Source organism: Myripristis murdjan, chromosome 7 (assembly GCF_902150065.1).
Source record: "Myripristis murdjan chromosome 7, fMyrMur1.1, whole genome shotgun sequence".
Lineage (NCBI taxonomy): Eukaryota > Metazoa > Chordata > Actinopteri > Holocentriformes > Holocentridae > Myripristis > Myripristis murdjan.
Genome location: NC_043986.1, coordinates 28,882,841 through 28,905,790, shown reverse-complemented (window position 1 = coordinate 28,905,790; position 22,950 = coordinate 28,882,841). Strand labels below are relative to the sequence as shown.

The window sequence follows — 22,950 nt, the reverse complement described above, 5'->3', positions numbered from 1 at the left end:
TTGCACATTTGTTATGGTAACACTGATTAATTATTTTGTGTGATTATATCTATCATTCTTTTAATTTACAACAGGACAGAGTCAATATTTTATTCAGCTGTTAATATTCTTTTTATTTATTCGGTGTGATGCACCTTGTAAATGTGGGTCTAGATATGAACTAATCATTGATACATTTCTGAGATATCACTTTACAGGTCCATGTGCTGAATTAATTATATGGCTGAAGAGTCGCACAGCCGTGTGTAATGACAGCTGCTGTGGCTGTTGGAGAACACAACACAATCAGTGAAACGGCACTTTTTATTTCCCTCTTCTTTAACTGCCAGGTGTAAAGACTGGTGGAGCAGGCGGCTGGTTAAGGGTGTGTCTTCATACATCAACGATAAATTGTGGGAGTGGGAAAGAGGTTCATGCTCTACATGCCCGCAAATCCTCAGTGGCAGAATTTTTAAAAAAACACAATCATGTGTACGCACGTCTTTATTTCAATGTGATGATAAGAATCCTTCCTTTCACATATTTCTGGCTTTGTGCTTACACAGTTTTAGTCATAGGTTTTAGTCATCTGAATGCTGGCAACATTCAGGGAACAGTATGCGTGCTGGGGCAACGGCCATGCCACAGGACAACACAGCAAAAATGTAACATGAGGAAATCACCACCATCTATCATAGCAGCAGCATTCATAAACATACAGTGCACAGCGGCGGTCACTTTTCCACTCCGATAATGTTAGTATGTGGATAAGTGTGTGCTGCTCTCCTCTGATAATTTTCTGTGGGCAATAGCACAGAAATATACTTGTATGTCTTGCAAGTGTTTCAAAACTGCAGCGTGTGTGTGCTGCAGACTGTCTGGATGTTGCACTAGAAAGAGTTTGGGTATTGTAGTGCTAGATCTGTTTCGATGGTATGATGGTATGATTTGTAAATTGTGGCTATTTTAACCTGGATGTTGTTTTGCTGGTTTATGTCATTACGATGATTGTGTTCCAAATGTTTACACTTAACACACAACGCAACACAAACTCCTGCAGGGTCCTGCCTGCATCTGATTGTTCAGTTCTCCTTTGCCTGAGAGGATATGGGGATTCTTTGTGGGCTCCATAATTTCCCACCTGGTGTCACAGATTGTACAAGTATGTCAACACATGCAGTAAACCCAGCAGCCAATCCAACCAGCACAACCAATGTTGGCAGACCAAAGGATCCTTTGAATCCCAGGAGCCCGTAGGCAAGCTTGAAAGGTTTTATTTCACCCTTCTAGGAACACTGATTTTATTTATTTTATTTTTATTTTGGGGAGGAGACTTTTTGTGGCAATTTTGTTCAGATTCTTTTTGTGTGTGTGTGTGTGTAATTTTTAGTAATTTTATGGTATGTTTTTACAATTGATGTGGTAATTTCTTTATTTTTAAATTAATTTAATTATTTATTATGATGTTTATTTTATGTTTTGTACGTTTATTTAAATAGATAATTATATTAATCTTTATAATTAATTATTTGATTGTAACACAACCACAGTTTCTTCTAAATTTTGGGGTAATTTCTTTCAAAATTTGCGAATCACTTTTTCCCCCATGTTTGTGACAAAAATCAAATGAATTTGCTCAGATTTCAAAGGGTTAAACAATAATTCTACACCCTGTATGAGCCTCTTTCTGTCTACTGTGTGATTTTAAATAATTCGAGACAGAAGGTGCAATACAGACTTGCCTTGCATCTCCTCCTTGACCTTGACTCTGGTTAAAGGTCATGTGAGAAATGCGGTATGAATGGGTGGAGAGGAAGTAAGAAAACCATTTATCCCGGCTTTAAATGTCATGCTCATGTGCTGTCTGTGTAGGAACGTAGATGAAAGTCAGAAACAATCCTGTCACAGAGATTAATCAGCTGTTACATCTCCTCCTCTGTCTCCATTATCGCATTAAGTTACAGATCAGTTATCTCTGCCTTTAATTCATAACACTCAAACAGAGCTGTCTGCATACAAATATTAGATGCACTATGCAAAATGAATGAGGGATGACTGAAGTAAAGACCCTTTCGACGTAACTTTGAGGAAGTATATAATTTGATGGTTAAATCTACATGGCTCTCTTCAGTCGACCCCCGGCAGTCCTGCAGAGTTCACCTTTAACATAGCATTTCATAAATGATAGGCATATTTAACTATCATCATCACTATGACTATTACTAGCCTTATTACCCTGGAAAATATACAGCATTACCAAACAGTATTCTGTGCACTTCTGACAGCATGGAGGGGGGCTGATTTAGGGACATGCTGTACTTGAACTGTCTGTACTTATCACTTCTGCACTGGAGACACACGTGTATCTTTAGGCCTCATCAGAGGCCACAGACCAGGGGTGGGGAACTGTCTTCCCATCAAGAGAGATTTCAGTTTTTAGAAGATCCTTCAAGGGACATACAAAATTACAGAATAAAGAAGAATTTCATTTGTTAAATTGACATACTCTTTTATTGGTTATTTATTGTTTTTTATTGCTAAACTTTACACTAATCGTAATGCAATGGCTGGAACTGACTCTCTTTGGGGAGGCATGATGAGCAGAACCAAGTCATTGCAAGAGGCACTCTTTGAAAAGAGCTGCTTACAGTGGCAGGTCATCATAAACAGAGGTGCACTTCTCCACAAACTCTCCTTCAGGATGAGGTTTCAATTTTAGACACTCATTTGCGATCCGCCACTAATTCACAAAGGAAGATGGTGTATCCTTTACCATTCTTCATATCCTGTCATCTGTTTAGAGTAATTGTCATCTTGGAAAGCTCTGTTGGCGAGTGAAATGGAAAGTAAAAACTCCATTCAAATAAAAGTTAACACAAATGTAAGTGGAGCTTCTTTATTCTCTCATGCAACCAAACAACCTTGCAGACAAGCAAGGTCACCAACCAAACAATAGGCTAAAATGCTTAGGCTACCTGGCGTCTCTCCAGTAAGGTAGCTTCTGCCAAGAGCACAACTCAGGTTTATATATTTAGTGATTAGTAGTTTGGATTGACATGCATGTGCATTTCAACAATGAAAATCCATCGCTCAGTCAGACATATAGTATACCTTATCGGCCCACTTGGATGATCTGGCTAAAATGAACATTGTGGCTTGCTGACCAGGTATTTTTTATGGTTCAGCAGCAAGCTACAGTGATTCTAGTGGTAGATTTTTAGGCAAAGCAGGTTGCAAAAACAATCAGCTACACACAATGTGCACCGCAGTGTTATCTTTTTATTAGCAAAATAAAAGTGACAGAACTGTCACAGACTGTGACAGTGACAATTCTGGGAAAACTCTATATATTTTGCCCTTAGAAAAAATGCATTTGATCCATGATTCCATATCGGGGCCTGCATGTTGTCAACATTCTTGACTTCTGAGTCCAATATGCATGGATTAACCCTCTGATGCATGAATTATGAAAGCCTAAGTCAAGATTTTTTTCTTATGTGTTTTTACTCTTAGGGCATGAACATTTTTGTGAGTCTCCATACTTCTTTAAGGATGCAGGACTGATGACTGACATGGTAATATGTCATGATACTAGTATTAATATGTTTTCAGCAATGAGAATTGACAGTCTCTGCATAAACCTCAATGGGGGGGAGCAGCAGAGAGCATTCTAACAGCTGATATGCAATTCCACCATAGAAACCATTGCATTTAGGAGAAAATGACTTTTAAACAGCTGTCCACTGTGGTGACCGCTATGCACCAGAGGGTTAAAATGATGCCCAGAAAATGCCTTGACCACAGCCTGAGCAGTTCAAAAGGTGTACTGTTTAACTCACTTGTCCTTTTGTTCACCTCGTCAACTGAGGTATGTGCAGGCAACAGTTTTGAAATACACACTGCAATGCACCTGCTATGTTTTTGCCTGGAGAAATGAGGAACCTTACAAACCAGGCCTGTATGTCACTCATCACCTGTTACTCAAATAAAACTTGTCACCTATTCCAAGCACGAACCAAAGCCTGCTTTCACTCCGGCTACTTGCTTTTGTAAACATACTTAAGCGTCAGGAAGCCTCATCTTGGCCATTGCCCCAGTTTCTGTGAGTATACATGCAAAACAGCAGTCCCTTCAAAAAGTATGGGAAAAGTTTGTGCTTCAAAGTTGCTGAGAGGAAATTGCCGAGGGGGAATTGCTGAGGGAAGGTGTGTGCATGGGTGTGTATCTGTGTGAGGGGGGTTACAGTGTGTTATAGTAATATCAAGTAAACAAGATATGAGAGAGGGTGGCATGTTGCAGGATGATAATATGAAGCACCACATGATGTATCGTGCTTCTGACCATGTGCTAGGTGAAATATTGACATATTTACAAAGTTGAAATGTGCCTTATAACCTCTGTTGGACATTTACAGGGTGTCCTTGTCCTCCACCCAGTGCATGATAGGATAGTCTGCAGGCCTTCAATGGCCCTAAATAGGAAAGAGCAGGTAAATACAATGAATTAATAACATATGGAACTCTTCATTTTGGCGGTGTGTGATGAAGAGTGCTGATCTGAGAACAGGTTGCAGGTTAAATCACCTGGAACTTCATTGGCCATTTTTCTTGAGAAGCTGATCAGCTACAGACACACACCAGTGAGTCACTACACCAAAAAGACAAACACACAACCACAGATTGTAATCATGATATCTCACAGTGAACCAAAACTCTGTGCTGATAAAATGTTGTGACTGATATAAGTAAAAAACTTGCACTATTCCAAATAAAAGGCTGTACAAGGTGCAATTATTATAGCATGCAGAGCATTTCTAGTTGCCATCACACTCAAGCTCAGTAAAGCTCAGTGTTACACTTGATTAAGCCAGCAACACTCTGACCTGCACACACTGGGCACACCTGCAGCTCACACTAGAGCGATAACGCAGAGAGGGATGCAGTAACAGCAAGGCAGCATGAACTCTCAAAGCAAACACTCCCTCTGCTGGATAAAATACAGACTCTGCTCTCTTGGTCTTATACTGCCACCTGGTGTGACATTGGCACACACTGCATATTTTATTTATGTTACTGTGTTTTGCCTATATTTAACCAGGAGGTCCCTAGAGATAAAGTCCCTTTTTCGAGAGAGACCTGTCCAAGATAGATCACCAATACAAGGTTCCAAGAATCAAAAATAACAAAATAGAGTTATAATAGACGAGGGGCAACAGATACATAGTACAAAATCCATCTTAGGAATAGAAATTATACTCTTTGGTTACACAGTGTTGTTTTTCTTTTTTTCTTTCTTTCTTTCTTTTTTTTTTTTTTTTTTTTTTAAATCAGAGCTTTGAACTCTCCCAAGGAGACAAAATCATTAAGCTCATTAAGTAGTGTGTTTTGAAGGTTATTCCACACAGGGTGAAAAAATAGGAGATTCCTGTTTTACCAAGTTTTGAGTAAATCATGTTTACCTGGTAGAACAGAGCTGTTGGCGAGTGATGCATAATTGCACAGATAGGTTTACCCAATATGGCTTTGTAAATTAAAATATACCAATGCTGTTGTCTCCTGAGGCTTAATGATGGCCAGGAATCCAAATCATAAAGTATACAGTGATGTGTTCAGGACAGTGAGTTGGAAATAAAACATAAACCACTGTGATACACACAGCCTAGGCAGCACACTGAAAATAATGTATTCTGTCCGATCTATAAGGAGCTGTGCCCAGGTTGGTCAAGGGTGAGGCCCCTGGGCAGGGTACTGGAAGTGTTCCCAGTTCTCAGGCTTCTCACCAGGTCAGCCGAGGGTGACAAGGCCCCTTTGGATCAGAGGCCCCTGTTGGTTAAAGGCCTCTGGGCACCAGGATGAAAATCACCAAACAGACCAACTCATTTGCACAGCAGCTTGTATGCTATACAAAAATGCATTCTACTGCTATCTCAAAGGATTTTATTTGTGTCTTGTGCTAAGTTGGAGAGGGTCTTGACTCTGCATTAGGAATTTGAAATGGGCTCTTGTGATTAAGTGTGACTTCAGGATCTGGATTAAACTGTAGTGGCACAGGCAATAATAATCACTTAATTAGGGCATCAGGTGTTTTCCTTCGTCACCATGGTGAAATTATACCACACAACAATACATTCCAGCTGTTAAATCTTCTGTTTCAACCTTAAAACCTGATATCTGTGGGTGGGTGTGAGTGAGTGTCATGGGATGTGGGGTCAGGTTGATGGTGCTGAGGGCAGATAGCTGGGTAGGCTGGGGCTCTAAAGATGCCAGGCCCAGTGGCTTCATACCCATCTTCGCCATCACATGACCCACAATTGCTCAAGACATCCATATCAAACTCTCCATCCCCACAAGGCGGCCTGTTAAAACCAGCAAAGCATGCTTATTTACCTTCTGTTCCTCCATGCTGCTGCCTGCTTCTAACCTGCTGCTGGCATCTTCACTCCCACTTGCACTGCATCGTCCTCCTGTAGGCTCTGATTATAGGTCCCTCAACAGGAGGGAATATGTTTATAAAAAATATTTACCACACATGAAATTTGTTACTACTACAGCAGCCTAAGATTATGTGTAGACAACCAGCCAAAGCAGAATAATCAATAATAACAGGATTGCTTTACTTAAATGTTGCTGAATTAAGTAGTGCTAGGAAGAATTTACTCTGGTGTGAACATCTTAGTGCTGCTATAAACTTTGTATTTATCCCCATTACTAACAACAGACTGCTAGCAGGATTGTTATACTATTAGTCCTGTGTCCTATTTTTATATTGAGATATTAATTCTTTGCTAGATATTCTGTTGGATCTCTGCTTAGCTGCCTTACTCCTCTACACTGTGATACAGGTTCACAAAGATCATAGCCTGTTTAATGCTTCCTTTAGTAACAGGAATGTTTTCATGAATGACGTCAGCAGCAACTCATGAAAAAATGTATTTACGTATTTTGTATCTGTCTGTTCCAACTAAAATTATATCCAACACAAGCATGTTTCAGTAAACACATTTTATTGGGTTTGGTAGCAAAAACAGCACCTCAGGACAACAGTATGATGTGGGCAGTCTCCTAAGGGGTCAACAGTTACAGTTACAGGACGCACACAGGGAAGACATGCACTACCTACTGTAGCAGGCATTTTTAAGACATTAGTTGACCATAAACACTGAAGCACTGTCTCAGTACATTCACATTCCTTTGACAATACCACTTTGTCCATTTCTTGCAATGTACTTTTGAAGGGAATAGCCCTTCGAGTACGGAACAGATGTTGCATAGATTTGGAGGGAATGTTACTTTTTTTTCTTTTATTCAGAGTTGCAATTTGCCCGTTAATTGTTTCTCACTTTGTGATACAAAAACTTCAAACAGCTGTTTCAGTACAGACGAACAAACAGTCAGACCTCAGACATACAAAATATGACTGACAAAATAGATTCTTTGGTCCCTTTCAGATCTTTGGTAGCATTAGGATCATTTATTGCTTCTCTAGAACACGTCTTTACATTCTATTGGAGAGTGGCTGGCAAGCATGTAACTTTGGATTTGTTTATTACAGGATAGTGGGGGAGTGAATCGTGAGTATAAAACTACAGGCGGAGGAGATCATAGCAGACAGGTAGCTAAACCTTTAAATGGAACTGCTCAATCCTCAACGACCTCAGAGGACTCTGACACCACTTTGCCATCCTTGGTCTCGATCATCTTGATAACGACGCTCTTCTTGTTCTGGACTTGCATTCCACCATATCCTCCGCTGCTGCTGCCACCGTAGGTGCCGCTGCCACTGTAGGTGCCGCTGCCATAGCTGCTGTAGCCGCTACCAGCTCCACTGGAATAATTGTAACTGCTGGAATAGTTGCTCTTTGCGGACTCCATAGGGAAGCCACCGTAGCTTGCTGTTGGAGAGGACAGGGTTAAATTTAGAAATGTATGAAACTGAAAGTGAATTCAATTTAAAAATAAAATAATAAAATTCTGGTTTATTTTGATGGATCCCTAAAGGAAATGAGAAATGTAACTAATATGATTAGTATTTTTTGTGATTCTTGTGTACATTATGACCCAATTTTTTCAATGTTCAAAGTCGACATTAAAGGTGCGCAGTGCAGAATGAGTCTGTTTAGATGCAGAAAAAAATGTGGAATAAGCACAAAATTTATAGGAACCATGGCGCAACTGTCAAATTCCAACTTATTGCCCTTACGCAATTTTACATAATGCAGCTTTCATTCAGGCAAGGCAGTTTTCTTGACCAGTCAGAGGTTATATAATTGGTTTTACAGATGCTAAAAGTTCATCAAAAGCTTTAGTGAATCAGGATCTATGAGGAACTGCATACATCATGCTTGTGCTGGATCATAGTGTAGTGTGAACTATGAAGAACATAACAGAATCCAGCTGATGGAAAACTATTCATACAACTGCAGTGAATTCTACCACAAGTACAGGGCACAGAGGAGTGTACTTACTGCTCTGTTGGGAGATGTTGATGGCCTTGATGCCGTTTGCCAGCCTGTCTTCCTCTCCCTCCAGGAGTTTCCTGTAGGTGGCGATTTCAATGTCCAATGCCAGCTTGACGTTCATCAGGTCCTGGTACTCTCTGATCTGGCGGGCCATGTCCTGCTTGGCTCTCTGCAGGGCATCCTCCAGGTCCTTGATGCGAGCCTTGGCATCCCTCACCGCCATCTCACCCCGCTCCTCAGCCTCAGCGATCTGAGCCTCCAGGTTGGCACGCTGAGGGAAGAGAGATAAAAAGCTAAGTCCACACTCATTAAATGAATGAGTGAATGAGTGTCTTTATAAACCGTTAAATATCACTATTAGCATGTGGGACAGTAGCAGCTGCAGTTTTCTGTTCTGCCCAATACCTGTCCCTTGACGGCATCAATCTCTGATGTCAGTCTCTGGATCATGCGGTTCAGGTCTGCGATCTCTGACTTGGTGGCCCTCAGGTCATCTCCATATCTGGTTGCAGATGTCTGCATCTCCTCATACTAAAAGAACATCAAGAGAACAAAAGGTTACTTGAAAGTCTTGAAAGCCTCTTGATGACCTTACGTACTGATTCATAAACTGATGAATTCTATTGCTAAGGCCAAAAATGTTTTTGCCTGTGGTTAAGAGTTGATCTGCTTCATGAATCATGTTTGGGGCAAATAGGACATCATATAGCTGCAGCATACAAATGCACAGAAACCTCAGCTGAAGCCAGCTGTGCATGATAAGCCAAGTGCAAAAGAATTCTTCATCACCTTGGTCTTGTACCACGTCTCAGCCTCGGCACGGCTGCGGTTGGCAATGTCCTCATACTGAGCGCGCACTTCAGCCACGATGGCATCCATGTCCAGGTTGCGGCTGTTGTCCATCTCCACAATGACTGAGGTGTCCTTGATCTGGCTCTGGAGCTCACGCAGTTCCTGAAGAAGTAAAAAAAGACACACGGAGAAAAACAGAGAGGTTTAAACATGCAACAGAAACAGAACTACGTAAGATGAACCATACAGCTAATTTACTACCAGAAATGGTGCAAGAGGCAAGTCAAGATATTAAACAGATGCTGAGAAAAGCCAAAACTGCAGAGAGGGAAAAATCCATTCCAAAATGATACCACAAACATCATAAACATGCTTGCACCGAGAAAACATCTAAACAAAATCACAAAAATGTTGATGAAAGAAACCAAGAACACATCTGTTGATGATTAATACAAGAAGCTTCTAACTTGCAGTTGTTACAGTTGCTGTCACTTTCACAGCACAAATGGTAAGGATTACTTTTTTCAGAGTGGAGACAACTGGGGCTTTCTGACCACGAAAGGAAAGGAAGCAGAAATCAAGTTATGACATCCAGTGGGTTCCGTACCTCCTCATAGATCTGCCTGAGGAAGTTGATCTCATCTGTGAGGCTCTCCAGCTTGGCCTCCAGCTCCACCTTATTCATGTAGGCCTCGTCAACATCCTGAAACACACCAAAAGTGTTGGAACACACCAACACAAATTCAATTATAGAAACTGCCTCGTGATGAAATAAGTATCAAACTGCCAAAGCAAAATTCAAAGAAAAGCTCAGGAAATCAGGTTTCTGACCTTCTTGATGAGCACAAAGTCATTCTCACACTCTGTGCGCTTGTTGATTTCATCTTCATACCTGAGAAGAAAAACAAAATTGGTAGTCATTTTGCATATTCTGAAATTATACACTGCCAGAAATCTAAAGTACATGATCTTCCAATGCCATTTTGAGTAATAATTTATCAGTGCAACACTAGGAGGCGTAAGTAAACCATCCCTAGCTTTCCCCTCCTCTGGGATGTTTGCCTTATGCAATGACTGTTGACTCTGGGCCAAGCATGTGCATTGTTCCTGATAATTCTCCCCCCGGGCTTCACTACCTTCAGCTGATATACTTCCTTTGCGCAATAGCACCTAACGGATAGTTTCAACAGTCTTGTTTGTGAGTTTGTGCGCGTGTGCAAAAGAGGTTATGTGTTTGGTTGTGCTTGCAATCATGCTTGTGTCTTTTTGTGAGCAGGTGTCAGCAGCCTTGCTGATAGATATCCAACTCGGCCAAGTAAATGATTTTCATCTCCCGTCATATGTAGCGTAATGGGTTTTCAGAACATGCCTGTTCTGTGCTGTAATTCCTTGGAGAGCGAATGAGGTAAGATGACGTACAAATGCAGGGAGTAGCCCAAAAAGAGTTTATCTCACAGTATGGCTTGTCCTGCAGACTGAACTGACTGGAATACAATCATTTCAAAAGTTGTACCACAGTAAAATTACCAGGTCTTCAAAGCTTCTCAAAGTCTTTGCACCTTGGACACTCAGTTCACTTACATGTTCCTTTTCAAAGCTTTATCCTTTTCCAATCACATTTTGTGTTTTCTTCCCCACATTGATTAAATCTTGTAAATCTAAAAAGTAACTTCAGTTTCTATGCACCTTAAAAACCTTATCTTCAAATTCCATCCTTTCCTACTTCCAACCATTCTCTCACTTCCTCTCTTTCTACCCTCATTAGTTCTCAAACTCCCTTTTGGCCCTAAATAGGTCCTTTGTTTTCCATACAACACATCCTAAATAGGCCTGATCAGTTGCTGTGCTGCCTAAAGAGTTCATTTTCAGTTCTCCTCGCCACATACAACACTCACTTGTTCTTGAAGTCCTCCACCAGGCCCTGCATGTTGTGCAGGTCGGCCTCCAGCTTCATCTTGTCATTGCCCAGCCCGTCCAGCTGTCTGCGCAGGTTGGCGATGTAAGCCTCGAACATGCTGTCAATGTTGGAGCGGGTGGTGGTCTGTCCCTGCAGCAGGCTCCACTTGGTCTCCAGCATTTTGTTTTGCTGCTCCAGGAAGCGCACCTGGTGTGTGGAGAGAGAAGCACAAGGAAGATGGCATTATTGAATGAATGAATGAATGAATGAAATCTCAAGCACAGAGCACAGAGAACACACAGGAAATCTGTACCGTGACATGGGAGAGTATCTTATGATATATACAAGGTTGTTCCTTGTCATTACTGATGAGCTATTGCATTATTTCTGTCAGCCATTATTAAACATGAGACACCATTTAAAAATTGTGATGTAAACACAGTCTGCTCTGCTCTGACATAACAATGGTGCCCCTGAGACAACATCCCAATAATCAATCAAATGCAAAGCCCTGCCATGCCCACTATTCACAGTCCCCAGTGTTTATTGTTCTAATCTATCTTTGAGGCTATGAAAGCAGCTGCTGGCTGTGTTTTCCAGGCCGGCTGTGGTTTTTTCCAAAGGAAGGCCTGACGCACACCACAGTACGTGCATCCTGACAGGAGGCAGCGAGAGGGGAGAGGGCTGAGGGAAAGGAAGATGAGGTTGGAAAAAGCTGGTGGTAGAGGAATAGAGATGATTAACCCTTCTCTTGCATGTCTTCCTGTTTTTGCTGCTAGCGCCAGTCGCAGGCACTACCATCAGAAGTGGCAGATAAAGAGAAGGGTGGTGACAGAGCTGGGCAACATTTGCGTGCAGATGCAAGAAAGGTAAACATTTAACTGTGATCTAGGTGTGATGAGGGAAGAGAAGGAAGCAGAGAGGAGTGGGAGGTAAAGAAAAGGCAGAAGCATTTTGTGAGCTGGGAAGTGAAGAATGATGTGGGTAGAAATGGTGGTGGTGGGGGGGTGGAGGTGGAAGAAGAAGGCGGGGCAGGGTGATCGCATATTTGTGGACAGTAATAATAGGGTGTGAAATCAGATATGTCACACTGGGTTGGTGTACCTTGCTCCTCAACACATTCCATTTCACAGGTGAGATCTAAAGAGCCTCTTTACATGCCTCAGTGGTGCTCGGAGTAAAGAACCTACAGACAGTAAAGATGCTTACGAGCAGACTGTTATAAAAAGATAACCAGTGTTATGGGGCAGAGCTTAACTGGCTTCGTACAAAAGCATGAAAAGCGCCACATAATCCTTGCCTTTTCTTTCTTGGCGCAGAGAGAAAAGTTGCTACGTAGCCAGTCAACTGGCATTCACCAGAACATGAAACCAGCTGGCCCTTTTTAAATATTAACCCGCTGCCGGGGCCCTGAGGGACACATACACCTTTGTGTATGTGTCAGCCCACGACAGTAAGGAAATGCAGTAATTCAATGCAAATTAGATAAAAGTCAATGTTTGAAACGCAGTCTGATGTTTATCGTTTCGACTGGGCGCTTCTTAAAAGTGTATAATGAAAAGTACTCTTACTGTAAATTACATAACAATGACAATACTGACTAATGAATAAGTTTAAGTGTGTGCGTGTGTGACGGGGGGGTGAGTTGGGGTGGGGAGGGGGGTTAATGTGAGCCACACCCCAGCAAAAGGAGGAACCATTCCCAAGGTAACTCGTATCACAACCTCTACCCTGACACACCCTTCTCCCACTCTCTCTATCTCTCCCTCTCTCTCTCCCTCTCTCTCCTCCTGCACGTCTGTTTTCCATCGCTATAAAAGGAGTGCCAAAACCATAAGACAGAAACCTTAACTCCACTTTATCTTTTTCTGCCTTGTGGGAGGTGACGAAAGCGCAGGGGGGAATAAATCAACTCTCAGACAAAGGCAGCACAGCAGCTTTACAGCACATGTGGTAAACATATGGATCTTTTCAATCAAGTATTACATAACACACATAAAGAAACGCCTACCTATTCAAAAATACCACAATGAATTCATTTCCCTCCTATCCTATTTTCTGCCTGTTTCACAAACTAAAGCAAAGTGCAGTGCCTTCTCAACCTTGAATGGAGCAGACACACATACATACACACACACACACACACACACTTCTAGCCTGTTTTGCTGTACAGGCACTGACCTTGTCAATGAAGGAGGCAAAGCGGTTGTTGAGGCTCTTGATCTGTTCCTTCTCCTGGGTGCGGACAGCCTGGATGGTGGGGTCGATCTCCAGGTTCAGGGGGGCCAGCAGACTCTTGTTCACAGTCACGGCGGTGACGAGAGGCATAGATCCGCCACCCATCATCATGCTTCCACCCATTCCTCCAGACATGGATGAGCCAAGTCCTAAGGCAGAGGCGCTGGAAATGAAGCCAGTTCCCACTCCTCCATAGCTTCCCATGCCCCTGTTGGCTGCAAAGGTGCGGGTGCTGACACTCTTACGCTGGACCCCAGGCTGTCCATGATAAGACTGACTGGTGTAGCTCGGGTACGCTCTGCTGGAGGAGATCTGGGACCTGACAGTGACGCTCTGTCTCTGTGACATTCTGAAAAGTGGAGTAGTCGTTTGCAGTTGATGTAATGAGTCTGGGGAGATCAGACCAACCGGTTCAGCAGGCAAAGTGAGGCGAGGTGTGGAGAGGCAGGCCGGCTGAGGAGAGAGACTAGAGTGGATAGACAGAGCAGAAGCTACTCAAGAGTTTTAAAGAGCCTGTTGCAGTGGGAGGGGACTGTGGTGAACTACGATTGGTCACACTTCTGGGTGAAGGGAGACGGAGGCGGGGTTGTAACAAAACACCTCTGGTTTCTATGACACATTGTCCAGCCACTCCAAACCAGTACCTGGCCTTTTTGGAGGCCTTTCCTTACAGTTAGACAAAACTTTTCTGGGTTGTTGGGGAGAACTTATATTGCACCTATTTTCTTCTTTCTTTTTTTCTTTCTTTCTTTCTTTCTTTCTTTCTTTCTTTCTTTCTTTCTTCCTTTCTTTCTTTCTTTCTTCCTTTCTTTCTTTCTTTCTTTCTCATTCATTTTAGCTCTCTTTTCCCTCTCTAAACTCCTCTCTCTTTCTGTGCGTGTCAAAAAGTGCTTAAGTTGGCCATAGTTGTGTTAGCATGCTGAACATTCATTTTGTTAATTGTTTTCTGCCGGCAGACAGCAAAGTGACATATAAGGATGTCAATGGCAAAAGAGTATGTGCTTTAGTAGAGGGGAATGTGCATGTGTGTGTGTGTGTGTGTGTCTGTATGAGAATGCGCATTTCTTACTATGAGAACTCTGCATACTTTACAACTCCACTCAATCAGAAATGTGTGTGTGTATGTGTGTGTGTGTGTGTGTGTGTTTGTGTTTGTGTGTGCATAAATCTAAGATTCACATAAGTCCATGTTCTGTGCCCCTCTGTCTTCTAATATCGCAAAATGTTTCCACCAACTTAGTTAGCTGCATGCAAACTCATTTCTAGCGTCAATCCATCACGCAGTTCAGCGGTCCCTCCTGCCTCAGCTGGTTTACATATGCAAATACACAGTAGCAGGTTTGACTGCACGTTGCCCTGGGTGCACAGGATCAACTCCATCAAACAAGCCCCTTTTTAGATTGAGTTTTGTCCTAGTGGTAGAGTTTGTCCTTAGATTAGCCTCTAAATCCAGATCACTTATATATGGAGATGCACCTGGATATGTACACAAGTGTGCTTGTGCTATTTGATCAATAGAAAACCATAAGCAAAGAGGCCAAGACAAATCCTGCACCTAAAACATTCATTTGTCATTGTGTAATTTCATGTTTCCTCACTACATTTCCCCTTTCTCAACTATCTTTAACGCATGAATTTAACTTATTACAGTGTTCAATGTTCAATCAGGACACCTTTGAGGATTTTTCTGCAGAAAAATGCAGGCAATCGTAGCTAACCTGGAGGTAGCCCCCTAGGCTTGATTTATTCATTATCACACATGGACTTGATATTTGTTTCTGCAAAGTTAAACCAGGTGAACTGCACTAACCAGCTGTGCTTACTGTCCAGCAGGAGGTAAGTTAGGTTAACACTAGTTGTGCTTAAGGGCTTTACAAACAATGAGATGACATGATGCGCTCATGTGGCAGTGTGTGCGACTGTGAGTCAGGAGTTTTCAGTCTTCTTCATGCTCTGCCTCTATGTAAGCCTCAGAGCCCCAGTCAAGGTTATTTTGCCCTCAGGAACATGACAAGGGAAAGTATTTTGGATTGTGTTAATTATGAAATTGTCTTGGTGTCATACCAGTCAAATGAATTCAAGGTGGTGAGATTAAAACATAATTTTAAAAGTTGGCCAATCACTCACTACATGTTTTTGTGTTCTAGAAACATCTAACGAATTAACCCTTTGAAACCTGAGCAAATTCACTTGATTTCTTTCAAAAACATGGGTGCAAATAAATACAAGAAAAAAAGAAATGCAAGACCATTACCAGTAAGTGTGCAAAACAAATGCCAATTCAAATAATAAATAAAGAAATTACAAGAATCATTAAATTATTATTAATTTATGAAAGATATGAGATATTTCAGATATATATCAGATGAGTGATTTTGGATTCATGTCAGATTTCTTGTATATATATATATATATATATATATATATATAAAATAAAAATTCAAAAATATGTTATTACACGACCTTTCTGGTGTATGCTATATGATATGTACTTGAAGTGCCAATGGTATGGTCCAGGGTGAACCGGGGAAGTGTTCAAAGGTATAGAACAGTATTTTGGTCAAGTATTGATTAAACTGAAAACGAAAAACAGAATTGAAAATGTGTATCATATATGATGCAAATGGCTTTATAGGGTTAAATGCTTCATCAAGCAACTAAATTAAAGTGAAATTAAACTATTCTTCATTTTGCTGAGGACCCCCTAGAAAACCCTCAAAGAGCCCTCGGGGTCCCTGACCCCCACTCTGAAAACTACTCTGTTGCATGACATGCTCTGCTACTCTCTATACCCAAAGTGCTTTGTTGTTTTTCTGCCTCTGGGTTTCTGGGATAGTGGTTGCTGTGAGGTATTCCCGTATTAAGTTAATCAAACACCTTTCCAGTATTCCAAAGTCAAGCTAGAATTGCTTGTTCCTGTTATTATTTCTGCCCATGCTCTACTTTCGCCTTTGTCGTGTTTCTCGCCATGTTGCAAGGCAGTACCACAGTGGCATGGTGGTGCAACCTCGAGCTCTGCTTCCAGCGGCCGCCCTCCATTCCTGTGCTCCCTCAGTGCTTCCCCCCTCCGATCTCTACCCGGGATGACTCATCAGCCTTGGCACTAACAAATCCTCCTCCACCCCCCAACTCCAGCTCCCTCTTCCCTCCATCTTCTCTACCCTCCTTTTTTCCCACTAGTGGCTCCCTTGGCCTCTCTGTCGTTATGGAAACGTACAGAAATAAGAGTCAACTCCCATCCTCCTTCGCCCAAACTGGATGCAAGCCCAAGTGTGTGACTTGAAAATGTATCGCAACACTGGCACAGTGTCATGAATCTGAATTTGAGCGTCTGCCCCATGATGAAAATGTGTTAATCCTCTGGAACAAAAATAACTATAGCGCCATTTAGCATTGTTGATTCAAACCTAGAACAAAATGCATATTGTGTTGAGAGTCCTGATTTGAGAACAAGAATAAATCCCTGTCAATGTTTTGGGCAGTAAATTGATTTCAGGTGATTCCACCAAGAATTATGAAGCACATTCCAATTCAACCTATGACTCTGATCAAATTTAGCCATGCATAATGATGTTTAATGATCTAATGAAGTTCTGATGATGTTTATGCAGGCAATCTCCAAAGGAGAAGCCGGGCGTTTTCAGCTGGTTCCTACGATGTCAAGAAACCAACAGAACATCACATGAGATCTGCAAAAAACAGGACATTAAGGAGCTCTCCTTGATTGCAGGACGTGTAATTGATGACCCCTGTGTTATGTTACCGCACAACCTATTGATAAAGAGCACAGTTGACGCATCAGGATAAGGAGCTGCCAGAATTCCTGAGAATTTTCCTGAGAAGTTTCAGATAAAACAATCTGCCTAAAACAAATAAAACAGCCTGGGCAGTTATCAATACTGTCAAAAAAGAAGAAAAAATTGTAGTATTGACACAATGCTGGAGTTTCTCATCCCCAGCTCTCGATCATATAGAACTTGAACATCACTGTAATTATGGGAAATAACAACATCATATCTGTCTCTGTCTCTCTTTCTTTCCCTCTCTCTCTAATAACTAACCTGCCATCTGTTGCTGTGTGGTAAACAGGAGTTTTTATTGAATGTTTACTGTACTGCCCTCCATTCTCCTGCACATATCAGTGCCACACACAGACTTTCATCAGGGCTAGTGATTGTTACATCATCTGTCGCTTCTACATCAATATCCCTTCAATCAATAGCCTCAGCAACTAAGGGATATTGACGAAGCCGGGTGCTATTCAAGGAGACACGATAGTTTATCACAATTTGAAAAATTATAGTTTATAATTTGGGATGTTGTTGGGATAACCTGTTTTTCTGGGTCTAGACCTTTTGTGTGGATTGGGACCTGTTTTCTGTGAATCTAGAGCTGTTTTTTTTTTTTTTTTGGTTTGTTTTTTGTTTGTTTTACATGGATCTGAACCTGTTTTTTATGGACATGGACCTGTTTTTTTTTTTTTATGTGAATCTAAAACTGTTTTTTTTTATGGACATGAACCCATTTTTTGTGGAAATTGACCTTTTTTATTATTTTATGTTAAAGACTTTTATTGTTGCAAATGATTGTAATTACTAATTGAATTATTTACAGATCTTTTTCAACTCATGGAGAATTCTGATTCCATGACCTACTCTCATTTCAACTCATAAGAAAAAAACTGGTATTAGTGTCAGTACGTCTTTGATAAACAAAAGAATATTTGCTAATTTGCCAAAAGAGTTGGCATATTATAATAATGAATAGCTGGGCCTTGAGGTGGAAAAAGTTGAGAAGCCCTGCCTCAGTTCATACTCTATCTGCTAGTTTAACACTCCTTGAATTGCATATTTGCACTATTTAAACATTTAAACATGAGCAGGAGTTTTGTTGTTGTTGTTGTTGTTTTATAGTTGTTTTATAGTGTCTGCTGAGGTTGGCTCAATATGACAAGTTGATATTGGGTTTTTATTAAAAATACAAGTATGGATGATTTAGTATTCCATTATTGTTATTATTATCAGTAACATTATCATCATCCTGTGTTTAAAGGGAAACTATGCAGAATTGCTGAGGGTCCATTTAGACCATTTAGAAGTGGTGTAGGCGCATATTTATCAGTGAGTCTGGCCAACAGTGAAACCATGACTCAACCATCAAATGTGGCACTTACTCTGCATTGTTTACCAGTTGAGTCTAAAATGTCCCCCCTTTATTCAACTGCCACCAATTTTCCATAGTGCACCTTTAAATGAATGGCCTCAGCAATTAAATTTACTGACTGCTGGTTCTTTCATTATTTCCACTGTAGCAGGAATTAAATTCTGCAAGAAATACTGAATACATGTATTTTGGGGTGATTTTTTTTTTTTTTTTTTTTTTTTTTTTTTTTTGGCAGGGAAACTTATAATTAAAGAAATTGATCTTCAGCTGAAAATATCAGACAACAGCAGATTCAATCCAACAGTCTCAGAGTTCATAACAGCCCTGTATCGGTCGGTCTGTAGTTTTTACTGCACGGCCAGTCATTCCATTCTCCTCTATGCTGCAAACAGGCTTTCATCAGAGCCAGTCACATGCCACAGATGATTATCATATCATCTGTCACTGCTACATCAATAGCTTTACGTTGATACAGTATCTGCTGGGATAGCGCTCTTCAAAGTGGGCGTTGGCACCATTTTAGGGTGTGTGTGAATGTGTGAGTGTGTGAGTGTTTGTGTGAAGTGGAGAACAGGATTTTTCAGAGGGATAAGTAAGTGTACACAGAGATAAGTGACAATGATGGACCTTTATACTGTGTGAGCTGAAACACTCTATAAACATCTTGAAGGAGTTATCGCCGTTAGCTCCTGACCCTGCGCAAGGCTGGTTAAAGGTGTGCCTGACTGAGTCTGTGTGTGTTTGGATGGCGGTCCATCCAAAGGGGACCTTTGATGGTGTGTGTCAGTGGGTGTAACCCTCCCACCTGCACTATAATCTGCCACAAAAGACAATCATATGAGCAACCGCACTCAAATTTCTCAACTCCGGCTTTTATCATTTTTACTGTGATCAGTTAATTTCACTGTTAACTTAATATGTAATATGTGTCTGATGGTGTATTAGTGATAGGCTGTGCAGGACCACAATGTACAAGTGTAGTGCATTTTGTACTAAGTTTTTTAAGGCCCTTTGTGCAACAATTGACACTTTACAACAGCTTTGAATTGAATGAGAAGGGACCCCTCCCTCTCAGATCGCACCGACCTGTTTCTCTGCACTTTCCTCTGGCACAACAGGATCTCGGGGGCCTGCCTGGAGGCATGACAGGTTAGAAACACCCCGCTTTCCCAGCCTGGGGCCGGTGGACATTATGTTTCTTACAAGATTGCAGCTGTGAAGGGAGTTAGGGTGTTTTCCATCAAAAAAAAAAAAAAAAAAAAAAAAAAAAAAACCTGAAAAAAAAACTGGATAAACACATTGAAATAGCTGTATGGCTGCAGGATGAGTGTGTTCTCATGTTCTGGCGGCTGCCCTGTAAATCATACACAGACGCCTTTGCGACCTAAGCAGGTATTCTATATCTGTATGCCTCCGTCTGTTCTTAAACATTTTATGACTATGTGCTGTGGTATTTACAGGACAGTAAAATATGTCACAACCTTCTCATTTAAATACTTAACCACAGACTGTACATTAATCTCCATAGAAACACATAGAGATGCTAATGAAAAACATGAGCGGAGGGTACATTGTGTCTCCAGCTTGACTTCCATCCAAAGCAGATGTTTGTAGGTCATCAGCAGACCGCACATCATGCTGTCAGCCATACTGTCGTTCACATATTGTTCTGTCTCCTTTGCGTGCATACAGTTGTACTGGCAGTACACAAACTATTTTGCGGTAGAGGGGAGGCAAGACAGGTAGCAGCATTAATAGCATGTGTGTTGTACTCTGTAAGTGCCAGGCATGTGTCTATATGTATCTGTGTGGATCTAGTTAGGCCTTGTGCTGCCGTCTGAACCAGCCCTAAACCCTCCTGCAGATCCAGATCCAGCTGCAGCATGGCAGGCTGTGGCCCATTATTCCAGGCATACCTGTCATTCCTGACTCAACCCAGAGCCCCCCACCCTGCCGCTCCCTCTCACCCAGGGTTTTGATCATACCTGCCTGCTCTGTTTGGTAACCAGTAGCCCCTGTGGCAAGTTTCAGGTGGGAGTGAATCAAAATTTACCCTCAGGTTGTTTGGTGCCAGGTTGGTATTTATTTAGTCTTCAAAAATAAAATAAGCAACATCTTAAGTCAGTTTTGGTGAAACTCCCCTTTAACCACATCTACCCCGCCAGAGCCATCACTGGGTTCATCACTGCTGCACAGCCCTGCTTTGCTCAAACCCACAAAACTTTATTTTCAGAATCATTCATCAGAATCAGAAATACTTTATTGATCCCTGAGGGAAAATTGGGTCAGTTGCAGTTGCTCAATTGTCAAGGGAAGAAATACATTATAAGCAAATAGAAAGAAAGACGCAATATAAAAAGATGTGACTTACAAATTGTTCCTTTAAATTCTAGTGGCGATCCCAAGGTTTCCAAGGATACCAAATATACCCAGCTGAATTACAGGGAAACATGTATAAAGTGACACACAAGACATAGATATTTTCTATCTGACGTAATGCTGCAGTCATAAATCAATGGCACTGGATTTGCATATTTCACTCAGTATAAATGTGATGTAGCTTCAATGACATGTTGCAACAAGCAGATACGCAATGAGGATGTGACACTGCACAATATGGAAAAAAAAAAAAAAGATTTTTCTGACTTTGAGGTTACTTAAGGGGAATTCAGGGGTAACATCAGGTTTTGATGTTAAGCCTGTAAATCAGCGCGATATAATGGAGCGACTTCATGTCTGCTGTCAACTGCTACCAGATTGTTATTTATATAAACTTGCAGCAGTTTATAGCAATAAAATGGTGAGCTTAGAATAAAAGTAGCAAGAAACCTGGGCGGAAAAGGGAGGAAGAGGAGGAGGAGGAGTGAAAAGGAACATGTTCCATGGAAAAATCTGGTCCTACTCAGTGCAGTGGCCCTGTGCCCATTTCACCAGTGCCCACAAAAAGCTGGGTTCTCTTTCTGAATTTAGTCTCTCTCTCTTTCTCTCTTTCCTCTCTGAATGAACAGGAATATTTCCTGCTTTGTTCAACAGAGACACTTTCACAGAGTGTGTGTGTGTGTGTGTAGAAAAAGTGCGTCTATGTGGAACCCTTGCACTTCTCGTTGTGCCTATTCTTCAAATTCTGGTTCCTCACATGTGCCATTTATCTGCCTTGTTTGCGTCTAGAAAACCACACACACACACACACGCACGCACGCAAACACACACCATGTGTTCTGGGTGAATGCGTGTCCTCCCGTGATCCCCGTGTAAGGGACTTTTTTCCCGTTCCTCCCCTCCCGCCTCTCTGTCACTCTACCCCACGCCACACCCACGGTCGCCATGGCAGCGAGCTTACCACAGAGAGCTGATGGCTTTGCCAGACACATATACGACCGCCATGGAAATAGTTTGGGTGTGGTTGCCATGGACACGGGGATATGTTGAATCATACAATGCGTATGCAGTTGCAAGTGTGGAAACACAGCAGCATGGATGTGTCATCGGGGATGTGTAATTGTCTCTCTTCCTGCAGAGAGACTGGACAGGCTCAGCTCATTCACAGACAGAACTCCCTGCTAAAATACATTCATCTTAATGTGCCGAGGCTCTCAACATGCGTGTTCCCCTGGCACTTACTCTGGAGCAGGAACGCCTGCCTGATAGCCATAACAGTCCCTCTGGCCCCCAGAACAATGCAAAGACAAACAAACACTGGCAGAGATTTGGACAGGAAAAGGAAGTCTGTCAATTTGTATGTTTTATTTATTTATTTTTATGCAGAGCCAACGTACACTCTTTTTACCTGAGCAGAAGTAGAGAAAATTGCAAAAAAGTAAGCTGCTCTGTTTCCAGTTAAAATGCCAAAAGCTTGTTACAATAACCTCCGTTGTTTGAGTTTGTGTGAGTGGTTTCAATTACATCGCTGTAACAAACAGAGCTGGGGCTCAAACGCGGACAAACTAATGAGATTTCTGCCTCTGTGAAAGGACACATCATTTGCTGATGCGTCTGTCAACCAGCACTCCAAAGCTATTATGGAAAGACCCTTAGGCTACAGCATTTCAACAAGGCAGAATGCAAGTTGTGTGTATGAGGCATTTGTCAGGGCATGTAGCATGTCAGCGGTGACAGTTAGTTGAGGGGGATTAGCTTTTTAACAATTTAGTTAGACCATAAATCCTCAGCATATGTAAAGGAAGAGCCGGCTGACTGTTGTGCCGCGTGGTGAAATGCTGAGTAATGCTAATGAACTCATCTTCTACAGGAGTGGAGGTGATGCTTGCGCTTGCACTACAGTTGCACTGAAATAGTAAAATCTTTAACTTAAAAGCTAAAATCCTATGAATGATCAGGATTCTTTTATTTGTTTGTTTATTTATTTATTTATTTATTTGTCTGGGGAAACAACAACAGCAACAACAGCTGTAAACGAGCTAGA

General features: G+C 41.6%; 1 protein-coding gene across 1 annotated transcript; it reads right to left on the bottom strand.

Annotated features, from left to right (window-relative positions):
• Positions 1-6,965: 6,965 nt before the first annotated feature.
• On the bottom strand, positions 6,966-13,852 carry krt8 (keratin 8). Its single transcript, XM_030055020.1, has 8 exons — positions 13,308-13,852; positions 11,125-11,333; positions 10,061-10,121; positions 9,837-9,932; positions 9,227-9,391; positions 8,843-8,968; positions 8,444-8,708; positions 6,966-7,870 (listed from the first exon to the last, which is right to left on the bottom strand). Exons 1-8 carry the CDS (start codon positions 13,710-13,712, stop codon positions 7,617-7,619), a joined length of 1,581 nt encoding a protein of 526 aa, XP_029910880.1. The 5' UTR covers positions 13,713-13,852; the 3' UTR covers positions 6,966-7,616.
• Between the last annotated feature and the right edge of the window lie 9,098 nt (positions 13,853-22,950).